Source organism: Astatotilapia calliptera, chromosome 7, assembly GCF_964374335.1.
Source record: "Astatotilapia calliptera chromosome 7, fAstCal68.1, whole genome shotgun sequence".
Taxonomy (NCBI): Eukaryota; Metazoa; Chordata; class Actinopteri; order Cichliformes; family Cichlidae; genus Astatotilapia; species Astatotilapia calliptera.
The window spans coordinates 43923706-43936643 of NC_137428.1; the positions used below are offsets into that span (position 1 = coordinate 43923706).

General features: G+C 43.6%; 1 protein-coding gene across 4 annotated transcripts in view; it reads right to left on the reverse strand.

Annotated features, from left to right (window-relative positions):
* Positions 1 to 12938, reverse strand: part of akap13b (A-kinase anchoring protein 13b) — a 58297-nt gene that overhangs the window by 39640 nt on the left and 5719 nt on the right. For all 4 annotated transcript variants that reach the window (XM_026174787.2, XM_026174789.2, XM_026174788.2 and 1 more), the window contains exons 2-5: positions 3219 to 3262; positions 2660 to 2801; positions 1992 to 2089; positions 324 to 501 (exon numbers count right to left, since the gene is read on the reverse strand). In XM_026174787.2, the coding sequence (XP_026030572.2) occupies positions 324 to 501; positions 1992 to 2089; positions 2660 to 2801; positions 3219 to 3251 (451 nt within the window). In that variant the 5' untranslated portion in view covers positions 3252 to 3262. The remainder of the gene's footprint in view (positions 1 to 323; positions 502 to 1991; positions 2090 to 2659; positions 2802 to 3218; positions 3263 to 12938) is intronic.

Below are 12938 nucleotides of genomic sequence, written 5' to 3' on the forward strand. Positions count from 1 at the left end.
GTGGCTGCTAATCAAACGTGTGTAGTGCATGTCTGCAGGTGGAACCAGATAAACCTTCATAATATTCTGCTAAACATTCTGAAGCTGGGACGCTGTGTTGTGGGTTCTGGCTCGGCACCTTGGTGAATACAAAAAAATTAAATAGCAAACCTTTAAAATTACACAATATGCAAATGCCATCTGAGCTGGAAAAATCCGTCACCATCTGAGAACTGGAAGAAGACTGACCCTGCAGGGGCAGCCTGTACCTGTCTGTTCTCAACCTCTTCCAGGTGAGGCTGACTCTCACTGCAGTAGTTTGCACAGAAATCATGCTCACTCACCAGGGCAGCTGCTCCAAAATGAAGCGACATCCATCCGTGTGTCGGGTCTGTTCGTGTCCGTCACTGTGACCGTTCCCTTCTGCACATCTGTGTGTGTGCTGCAGGGTGCTTGTGGTGCAGTCCTGCGGTGAGGCTGGCTGACATGCTTCAGGGCCAGGCTCTCAGCTTCCTCTGGACTCTACCACACAAACAGAGGCACACTGCTGAGCACTTCTTCAAAACTCTCAATTTCTGAGTTTCCTTCTAAATACCAGCAGCTTCAGGACCCCTCTGTCTCTTCTCACTCACCTGCTCCCGGTTCAGTAGGAATGCTTCTGTGTGCTGCACACCACACACTGCAGTCATCATTCAGATACACTCCTACAGGCTCTTTGTCAAACCTGTCAATTGTCAACTCAAGTACATCTGCTCACATCTGCCTGTTTCCTCACAGGGATGTGTGTCACACAGCTTTCTGCTGCCTAATCATCATTCTTAAACAGGATGAACAAAAAAACATCACCCTCCATTGTGGAAACTGCAAACATGACCTGCAGCACACACTCATCACACACATGTCACAAAGGTGCCCCATGCTCCCAAACTGTGGTACCTATATTATTTTATAATATATATATTTTAAGAAATCCTTAACCATAAGATCCCTGAAACTGAATTTGTACTAGGTTTTATCTTGCTTGAGAAACAAAGTATGTTTGTTTTTACACCAGCCAATAGGGTACAGGTTTACTAGCATAGCCTCCTGACATCTGACCCACATTAAACTCATGGACTGAACACACACCCACAACCACCTACGCACACACAATGGACAAAAACAAACAAATGGCCAACTGTACCCTCATACACACAATAATAACATGGACTGAACCACCACTCACAACCACTTGCACTTTATATAGCCTCTGTACATTCTGTACAATACGATAATTATAATTCTACAACTGTTTACAACTGTTTATAACTTGCATAGTTCATATTTCTGTATAGTTTTCATATTTATATCCTGTTCATAGCCTGTACAAAGCTTGTACACCCACTACAGCCTGTACATACTTATAGTTATAGCATATTCATAACATACGGTACCTTCATATCGTGTACATTGTAACATACCCATAATAGACCCATATTTTGTACCCTCATACCTATAACAGACCCATTTCTGTAATATATCTATATTACTGCTAATATATATTTTGTAATATATCTATATTACTGCTAATATATATTTTGTAATATATCTATATTATGGCTAAAGTTAACTTTCTGGATGGATGCAAACTCTGCTCTGTCTCAGTCTCAGTGCACACAGTCTGAGAACTGAGTTGTTAATAATGTCCCTTGATGGAGGTTTCAGTCAGGTATACTTGTAGTTGTGGGTGGCAGTCATTAATAAGTAATAATCATATTAGAAATAAAACTGGCTCATGTGTACGTCAGGATTGTAAACAGGCCTGCCGCCTCACAGTGCTGACTGCTTTCTTCAACATATGAAGACGTCTGCCGCTCTCTGTTGTCAGGCACGTACAATCCAAACTTTAACACTCTTGTGCTCATATTGGAAGTGATCAGTTGCTGCAATAGTCTCACATCATTTCCATCCATCCCACCAGTCACATGACATCATGACAGGGCTGAACCAAAGGAGCTCTTTAATGCTGTTACCTGTATAAAGGAGAAGGTCAGCTGCGAGTGTGTGTCCACTGATCCATCAGGGCGAGCCAAACACAGTGTCACCAAGACCTGTTCACACACATTATGGCCTACACACACACACACACACACACACACACACACACACACACACACACACACACACACACACACACACACACACACACACACAGTCAGTTTCTGGCAGGTGATCTACATGCAGAGAACCTGATACATGATGTGTGCTAATGTGTGATCTATGGGTGGAGTTGTCAGCAGCACATCAACAAAACCATCAAAATTATCACTCACTCACCAACAAGTTATCTACCTCAGTTCATCCATAAGACAATTAAAGAGTAAACAAATTCACTAAAGCATGAAGTATGAAGAACTGAGTACAGGAGTCTGCACTGTGAGTCTGTACAGATGGTCCCAGGCTCCAGATCCCAACCTAACGGAGCTCAAGTCTGGATTAGTGGAACCAACACAGGACTGCTTCAGTGGACGGTGAAAGCAGGAGGGCTCTGTAGCAGCTCCACTCATGTGAACACACATACTTTCATCCACCTGCAAAACTTCTGCACTCTCTGTTCTGGTATTTCAAAAATCCACTCAACCAGCCGCGCGAGTGTGAGTGTGTGCATGTGCATGCATGTGTACATGTGTGTGTGTTATACCTGGACACATGGCCTGCAGTGTGACATGACTCACTCGCAGTGTACTGCTCACGTGCCTTTGTGTAGACCCAGAGAAAATCAGGTAAAAGTCTGCTTCCTTCTCTTCGTCCTCATCAAGCTGCACTGTCAGCACACAGTCTCCCTGACAGAAAACAGTGTCACAAACATGGCATCGGCGATTGACTGCAGCAATGCTCACAGATTGCTGAGAGTCAGCAAACACTACCTCACATCAGCTACTCTATCACAGATGATAGATGGAAAAACAGACCTATAAGTTTGGAAAACGCCTGTATGGCTGAAGCTAGATGATGTTTTCAAATGGTATGGCCCCTGTGCTTCACAAAAGGAACCTCACTCGAAACAAAAATGATGGCATGTGACAGATCTGGGTCTGTGCCATCTGCTGACTGTTTGGTAGTGAAGTGTGTTAGCATATTTGCTAATCGGCTGGCTAGCTGGTGTTTAAAGTGCATTTGCCACACCAGGCAAGTTTAATAAGACATTCTAGCTCCTTTACAGCTCATTATGATGCCTTATAAAAACAACAGATACTTACATAAAGCAGAGCTTCCCGTGGATTCAGTTTCATGGTGTCAGACACTAGAAGAAGAGGCAAAGCAGAGATGTAACATTCACAGTGCCAGAGGAAATACACCAGGAAGTATACCAGATCTGCAACATGAAAGGTCTGAAACAGCTGAAGTGAAAAACAGTTATCTTCTCATGAAAATGACATGCTAGGATGTGTTCGCTGACAAACTGTATTTTCATCATCGTCCACACATTACATACATGCTTGATGAAGCTGTGTGCAAAGACTGTAACATCTTGCCACCCTCTTACACACTGCTGCAGTTTTTTCAGGGATGTGCCAACTGAAACTCTGAACCAACACAGCACATAAAGGTACTTGCATTTAGTTTTTTTATATTCAGAGGCCAAGATCAAGGCAACACAGAGGAAAGTTGCTATATGCTGCATGCCAGTGAACAAGACATCTACTCACTGATCCACACCATGAGGAGAAATGTATCTGTAGCAAAGGGAGGGAAGGTAATCAGACTGTACTACCAGAAGGCAAAACCGCAGACATTGAGACAATCCAGCACGTAACAGCAGGGTGCAAGATGCCAGGAGGGCAGGGCATACATGGAATGCCATAACCAAGGCCGGTAGTGTATACAGAAACATCCGTGCCGAGTAAGGCCTGGAAGTCAAAATGGGTGGTTGGGAATGACCGAACTAAGATTCTGTGAGACTTCCAGTTACAAACAGACAAACTGGTGATGGTTTACATTTTAGTCTAATCTAAACAAAGTTTAACACACACTGACACACTTCCACGTCCTTTCCTTCAAGTAACCATGCTGTATGTTCTGTAATAGTGAGATGTTTGCTCAGCCTAACCTGATAAGAGGGTTATGTTCGTTTTTCCAGACGCAAACATTAAATAAGCAGTGGATTCCTAGGAAGTGGAGCTTGTGCGATATGTTCTTTCTGTGTGTGCGGAAAAAATATTTTTCTACTTCAGCGTATTATCTTATCTGTTTGAAAAGAAAAACACTTCTTAGCTGTGAATGTTTTGTCTTTGGTTTTTAATATGAGATTTTAGAGTGCTTCATACGCTTCACTATTAGCAGTAGCTGAATTGCTAGAATGAGCAGCAGTTTGAATGTCAGACTACAGGAGTGGCACTGTGACGGCAGCACCATAGTCTGGCACAGTCTGTCACTGTGCAGCAGCTGTGGAGACGTGCAGGTGGACAGAGTGTCGCTCAGCACATGGCAAGAACTTGTTGCAGCTTTAACTTGACAATGTAGCAGTCTGCATGACTCACTTACTGTTCAAACCACACTTATTACTGACAAGTGACAGAGACACAAAGCTGCATTCAGCTCTCGTACATGCACTGATTTGGTCAGCCCTTTCACAGACAGGAAGCAGGAAGTCAGAACGAAACAGGGGAATCCTTACACACCCAAAGGACAAGACTATTTCTCTCAGACACACAAACTCACAGACACACAGTCTTTGTATAACAGAGCTTTTTAGAGCCTCTCATTCATGAACTGGTGGGAGGTTTTATCATTACGTCAGGTACTTAACCAAGCTGTAAAGAATCCTGCTGACTGCTCTGTAGCCAAGACAGAAATCTGACATTTTGTCTGTTTAGCAAGGAGTCTTTTTCTCATTGGCTGGCCACAAACGCCAAGCTCTGTTTAACTCTGTCTTTGTCCAACGTCTGAGAGTTGCAGTGAAGCTGTAACATAAAGGAGGACATCAGCAACGCGCACTCGCAGCTCTGCTGCATTTTTACATTCGATATTCAGTCTTGCTTGCAGCGATTAATGAGCTCTCACATTCCTGAGCTGAAGAGTTCTGCCCTGAGGCTGATTCATGCTTTCCACTCATGCCACTAGACTCTGGTACCTTAGTGGCAGAGTTCTCCTTTGCTGAACATGAACATCTTTAAAGTCACTTTTAAACTGTTACTCAAGAAATAAATGACAGCTGTCTGTGCTTTCTATATAAAAACAGCGAGTATTTCTTTAGCATGACAATTTGTGTGTCAATTAGAGACTTCATCCAGGTTAGTGGGTAAAGAGGCTCGCTCAGTAGAGACTTCTAAGTGGCTAAACCGGATCTTCTTGTCTTTCTGCCTGCAAAGATAATCCTCACCCTCCCATGGATGGATGTATGCATCGTGTGAATGTGTGTATAAATCTGTGTGTGCCTGCTCACACCCCCCATCCCACAGCAGGGGCTCATTAGACATCAATCTGTTCACTGATTCTGCTCTGCAGCTGTCCAAGTACAGACTATCAGCTTTAATTCAAAGGGTTTAACAAAGAACCGAATCAACTCTTTAGGAATTATGGCCATTTTTACAGTCTCCCACTTCCAGAGGCTCAAAAGTAACTGAGCAGTTGATGACAAACTGATTCATGACCCATAAAAGATCTGGAGTCAGTTCTAAGTGTTGAACTTGCATTTGCCATCTGTTCACTGAAACTCGCAGAATGATGGAGAGGAAATGTATGAAGAAAGAAGATTATGATCTGAAGCATCCACATGATCTGTCAGCATGGTGGAGGGAGCATTATGGTATGGGCATGTACGGCTGCCAGTGGAAGCGGGTCACTGGTGTTTGTTGATGATGCGACTCCTGATAGAAGCAGCAGGATGAATTGTGAAGTGTACAGGGCAGCACTCTGCTCACATTTAGACTAATGCTGCAACACTGAGCAGAAAGAGGTTCACGGTTATCACCACAGATGATAACGATCCAAAACAAACTGCAAAAGCAACCCAAGAGAGACTATAATATATCATTTAAAGAAAAAAAGGGTAGACAAATCAGGTAATCTGTGTGTTCTCTGGTTTCTAGTAAAGCTGACCACATTTAAAAATCTGCACATTTCTGGATTTCATAAAGTCTCTTTGGTCGGGTAGAATGACACAGAGAACTTTTTCCCTTTTGGTGGCTCGGGCTTTAGTAACTATTATTTTGTCTGTGTCTATTAATAAGTGTGGACATTAACTTTAATAGAAAAGTCATAATGTCTGCGTTCATATCTCTTGGTAAATATGGAGGTCTAACACTTTTTCGGTTTGAGATTGTGTTGGGTGAGGGTCAGAGGGCAACAGTGGGCTGTAGAAGGTTAAATACACTGTGCAGGTTTAGAATTAAGAGTTAAGTGTTGTTCATTCGATTTCCTTTTTACACCTATTAGTATATTGGATCCAACTATGGACAGGTCACAGCAAAATCAGTCAAACAACAGATGAAGAAATTTACAGGCTTGTTAGATATGTGCAAGAAAAAAATGAATAAAAGGAAAAAGCATGTTAAAATGGAATACTGAAAATAGGGGAAAAGCTGCTCCTTTGCCAAATAATAGCTTACCAGTGGACTAAACCTCATGGGGAGAAGTTTTAAATCCAATATGTTCCTCCTTTGACTTCTTTGAGTTAGCACAAGACTCCCCAGATTGAAGAAGCTCTCCACAGGCACACTCGAGGGTATTGCTGTGTTTCATGGAAAGAGTCTATCCTGAAAAAGTTCGGGATCCTCAAATATTCAATAACTTCAGTGTCTGAGTGAAAGGAAGCAGTATCCTGCTCTTCAAATACAAAGAAGTCATTTTCAGTGACGCTGCAGGCCGAAGTCTGTCACTAAAGCGCTGCATCTTACTGCTCACTGTGGGACAAATGATGACAGTCAGCACTTTAGTGCTTCTCTTCTTTTACAATGTGGTTTTCGTCTTGATCGCGGACAACATAGGTTACAGTGGAGTAGACATTACACTGACAAGTATCCCATATCAGTGACATTCACATCCAAAAACTGACTGCTGTCTACTCCACTGTAGACAGCAGTCAGTTTTTGGATGTGAATGTCACTGATATGGGATACTTGTCAGTGTACTTGATTACTAAAATAACTCACAGCTGCAGTTTTATATAAATGGTTGTAATTTGTCATGGATTTTTTTAGGATTCTTCTGCTTCAGTGTTAAAAGCCTTAATAAGTCCCAACCTTAACAAATGGCAGGCTCCATACGGTCAAATTGTGTCCCCATCTAATCGTTCAGTTATAGCACATGCTGATGAGCGAGTTATCTGTTGTTACAGTGTTCTGTGACCATGGCAGACAGATTAACTATACTCTATAAATATTCTAGGCTTACAGACTGCATACAGACTGCTGCCCTGTGCTGCTGTTCGACGCCTTTGCAAGAGAAAATAAAATAAAAAACAGTTTCTGTGCTGTGTGCACCTCAATTCCTTTCATATTTCCACGACAACCTTGGTGTCACCTACGGGATCCTATGACTGATTGGCATCTGGGGTCTGAGATGGACATAAACTGATTATCCCTGAAAAGTGCTAAGACCAACAACACTGGGATTTTCATCAGAAGACCACATTGTCTTCAAGGGTGAGAGATCCGAAGAAATTGTTATAATTTTGAAAAAAGAAAATTAGGAAATTGATTGTTTCTCTGTGTTCACACCTGGTGTAGAGTTCATTACAGGGCCGAGTAAACCCAGGGAGCTCAGCAGAACAACTTTAAATGACTTTCAAAAGGAGAAAGTAACCGAGGACCTGGTCGTCCTCGCTGTATTGACTGCTCCATCATATAATAGTGGAAAACAGTTTAGATTTATAGCCTATAGACAAAATGAAGGAAGATTCAGCATGAGGAAGCTAAATCAGCTGGAAGAGAAAGCAGATCTTAGAATACAAGAGGTAAAATGGTAAATGAACTGGTTCTTAAATAGTGGTTTTCTACTCTAGCTGAGCATTCAAAGCTCTTTATACAACAAGCCTCTTAAACACACTTAAAGCCATTCAAACAAGCACTTTTCCCCCTATGCTTAAGTACTTTCATTCTAATACTCAAACTCCAATGGAGCACAAGTTGAGGTTAGTATCTTGCCCAAGGTTATTTGGCATGCACACTGGAGCAGGCAGGGATTGAACCACCAACCTTCTAATTAGTAGATGAGCAGTGCCCTACAGTACGAAGCTCGTTCAACATATCCAGGGTATCTGTCATGGTCCCCGTGCCTGCTCGGCTGGCCCTGTGTGGCTACATGTTATGTTTTGTCTTTTCTCTCTCTCCTCTCTCTCTGCTCGCTGCCTGGGCGGAGCTCATTGTGAGCTCCCGGCCTCCACCACCTGTAGGCAATCACCTGTGGCTCCTCACCTTGTTTGCTCCCGCTACTTAAGGCAGTGACTGAGAGCACCTCGCCGCTGAACTATTGAGTAACGCTCGTCAGTGCTACTTTAGCCTCAGCCAGTTTTGAGCGCTGTCCGTGAAAGTTCCGTGCTAACTCTTGTTCTCTGTATGCAGATTTCTCGTGTTTGGTTTGGAGACTCTGGACGCTTTTCCCGACCCCGCTCTGCACCCCTGGGAACCCTGGCCCCCTTCTCCTTCACCTGTATATAGTGCACCTGGAGTGTGTAAATAAACCTGTTTTTCTGAGATTTCAGTCTGCGCCGAGTCCTCCCTGCTCCTCCGTGACAGTATCTTTCACTTATCTTAACACTGGCGATCAGGCTAAACGGTCATACAAAGCTGGTTATCAAATCGCTAAGCTAACCCAGGGTTAACTACTACCTACTACAGCAATGTTATCAAATGGCGACAAAAAATATCAAAAGGTTATAAAAATATACCAGTAAAATGCACAACTTCGGAGAAGTGAATGAAGCTTCGGAGCAGCTTAAGTCACCATTGTGATTTACTCCAGTAAGAAGTCAACCACCTTTGTAGTACAAAAAACCCAGGGTTAACCCTAAAACTCCAGCAAAGAAATAAAATTATTTTACTGAAAATCCCAAACCCCCTGGAAGCATTAAATGTGTGAAAGTATGAGTGAGAATGCAGGGACAGAAAGGAAGCTAAAAAAGGATAAGGGTAAAACAGATAACTCGTCTCTAGAGTTATCTTGATTGCATCCTTTCTTAGAAGTGTCATGGACTGCTATGTTCAAGGCAGAAATAGGACTCCAATGCAAACTGAGGGTTTAAATACACAAGAGGACATTAGGAAGGAGTGGAGACACCAGAGGAACAACACAGAGCTAAACTAAATCTAACTAATGAGATAAGGAGATGGAAATCTCAACACAACACACTTGACACAAGCAACTATCTGTGGTGAAGTGTGGTTTGTGGTTCAGCTGCAGGGGAGAGATGAAGCAGTGGGTTCAGGGTGTGGTGTCAGGGAGGCTGACCAGAACAGCTGATTTCCATTATCTTATCATGCCTCCCCTATATAGGTTGGATACCGAGAGCTGATGGGAGAGGTGTGTATGGTGTTGGATTGAACGGAAGTATGGCAGCTGGAAAGCTGTACGAGAAGACTGAGCAAAAATCCAATGTAAATAAACATACACGTACCTTGTAAAGTTGTGTGCGTCGGGTCCTTTGTCACACTTTTAAAATAAAACAGGAAGTAACTAACACTAAGACCAGGACTAAGACATACAAACTTGACGGAGCAAAACCTGACGTAACGATCCTCTTTTCTACCAAGACTAGCGACTGGAACATGGCATGTCACCTCTCTGGGTAGGAATGAGCCTCAGCTAGTGCATTAGGTTTAGAGGTACCGGGTAGATATAGTCAGGCTCACCTCAGTGCACAGTTTGGGCTCTGAAACCAGTCTCCCGGAGAAGAGCTGGACTCTGGTTCAGTTTGGAGTTGCCCTTGGTGAGAGGCAGCAGGCTGGGGCTCCGTTAGTCAAACTCGGATACAGAAGGAACAATGCGGTTTTCCGCCCGGTCGCAGAACACTTGAACAGCTCTTTACTCTCTCAAGGATACTTGAGGGTGCATGGGAGTTTGCCCAACCAGTATACATGTGTTTTGTGGACTTGGAGAACTCGATCCTTAAACAACCACTGCAAGAGCTTGCTCTGCATAACTGGCAATAAGTCGGACTCATTCCCTGTTTGTGTTGGACTCCACCAGGGCAGCCCTTTGTCACCAATTCTGTTCGCAATTTGACCATCGTGCTAAAGCAAGAGCTGAGCGTAAAAGCAAAACTGTCGATTTACCGGCTGATCTATGTCCCTACCCTCACCTATGGTCACGAGCTTTGGGTAGTGGTCAAAAGAACAAGATCGCAGATACAAGCGGCGGAAATTAGCTTTCTCCAAAGGGTAGCTGGCTTCTCCCTTAGAGATTGGGTGGGCCCTCCAGGAGGGGCTCAGAGTAGAGCTGCTACTCCTCCACATCAAAAGGAGCCAGTTGAGGTGGTTTGGGCATCTGATAAGGATGCCTCCTGGGCACCTCCTGAGTGAGGTGTTCCGGGCATGTCCCACCGGGAGGAGGCCCCGGTGCAAACCGGGGACACACTGGAGAAATTATATCTCTCGCCTGGCCTGGGAATGCCTCGGTGTTCCCCTTGGACAAGCTGTACGAGGTGGCAGGGGAGGTCTGTGCTTCTCTGCTTAGCCTGCTGCCTCTGCGACCCAGCCCAGGCTAAGGGGCAGAAAATGGATGGATGGATGGATGGATGGCATGACCTTAAAAAGGCGGTTCATGGTCGAAAACCCTCCAAGGTGGCTGAATAACAACAATTCTGCAAAGATGGGTGGGCCAAAATTCCTCTTAATTACTGGAATTATTACTGCTAGTTTCACTGCTAGTTTTAAGCATTCCAACGTACATTATGTAAACTGCAGAAAACATACACACACTGCCATTGTATGTCAAACACATATAAAGACTGAAAAAGCATGCACGCGCACACGCACACACACACACACACACTTGGCTCTTGCGACAGAAACAGAGAGAAGGACATGTTTCCACAACTTGTTGTAATTATGTGTTTTAAGACTGACTCCGGCTGTTCTTTCCAAAAATTTATGGTGAGAGCCTACCTCAGCTGGTGGTAAGCTATGTCTGGTATGGCAGGAATGACAGAGTAGCAGAGAGAGAGTGGAAGGAAGAAGTGAGGGGTGCTGTGCTTCACTCCGTCACAGACTTCCTCTGACTGCACAGTGGAGCTGCAAAAGGCTGGGCTCTTATCACAACACACCAGCTCAGCCACAGCCAATCAGCTGCTGCTTCTGGCAAAGCTCAGCCAGCTTTTAACCCACATTTTACAGGCTTTCACCTTGAATAAAATACCAAGGCCCAGATTCTAAGGACCAGAGGTAACAGCAGAGAATGAAAACGAACAGAACACTTTGAGAATTTGGTGTAGAAGATTAATGAAAATCTATTAATTCATTATTAAACTGTATTTGCTGATATCACAACTGCGAGACACACTGCACTTTTGTGCTGTTTTGATTTATCACACATCTCTCAGTAACCTGGTGTGTTTGGAGCAATCAGTGAGGCCAGACTGAAGACATGAGTCGCTAGGTCTATTCATTTCAGGCAGCTGCTGCAGGTAGTGTGGGGTGGTTGTGGTTGTGGTTGTGTTGTGGTGTGGTTGTGTTGTGTTGTGGTGGTGGCAGACTTTGGCCCTTTAGTACCAACTGAGATGTGTTTCAATCCCACAGCCTACCTGAGTATTGCTGCTGATCACGTGCATCCCAATGTATAGTTCCAGCAGAATAATGTGCTACATCTCAAAGCTCAGATCACCTCAAAGAGATATTTGCTGCGCTCAAACAGCCTCCACATTTACCAGATCTCAATCCAACAGAGCACCTTTGGGATGTGGTGAAACTGTTACAAATCTGGAGCAACTGTGTGATGGAATCATTTCAACATTGACCAAAACTCCATCGGAATGTTTCCAGTACACTGTTAGATGAGCCGGTCTAGCTACTGAGCTGCAATGGTGGTGAATCCTCTTACTCACACGCCCAGTGACTCACTGGTGCACATTTTAGTAAACAGTTTAGTAAACTAAGCCTTGGCCCACATGAAGAGGTGGGCCTAGCATATTTCAGTTGTACACTTGTAGTGTGACCGCTGTCACAACCCAGCACAGATGTCACTTCCTCAGTTACAGCTAACTCTGGAAAAGTAATTTTGTTTAAGTAATGAAATATCTGAGAGAAGAGTGTCACCACTTTTCTAACCACAAAAATGCATAAAGTTATTAAAAATGAATCATTCAATGACAAATTAAGCAGCTAATAGATCTGTTCACTGGAACTCACAACACGAGGTCCATAAAGGGTTGATGTCAGTGCAGAAAGACCAAAAACAACTTACGAGTGACCAACAATCTGTTACATTCTTAAAAAGAAGCAACGCTCCGGGTGGCTCAGGAAAACCAACAGGCCTGGAAGTCAACAAAAACAACTAAAGTTCACGACTGCAGAATTATTTCCTGGGGAAGAAAAGCCCTTACAACATCTAACAAGAGAACTCCTGAGTGAATAAGTGTACAAGAGACGGTTTACAACAAGGTACAAGCCACTGGTTAGACTCACGAACAGGAAGGCCACCTCAGTGCTAGGAAAAAAAAATCAGTGGACAGATGACAGCCAGATTAACTTGTACCAGAATGATGTAAGAGAAAAGCATTGACCAGCTCATTATCTGTCATCATCTGTCAAACGTGGTGCAGGAAACCTTATGTTTCCCTGTTGTCATCATGTATGCCTGCCAGTGGAAGCGGGTCACTGGAGTTTACTGATGATGTGACTGCTGACAGAAGGATTAATTATGAAGTGAACTGTCACCAGAACAACTTACAAAGCTTTTGGTACCAAAACTTTGAAAATGCAACAGTACTTGTTTATTACAGGTTAAAGTTGATGTCAGCAACACATGTCTACAAGTGTTCCAGT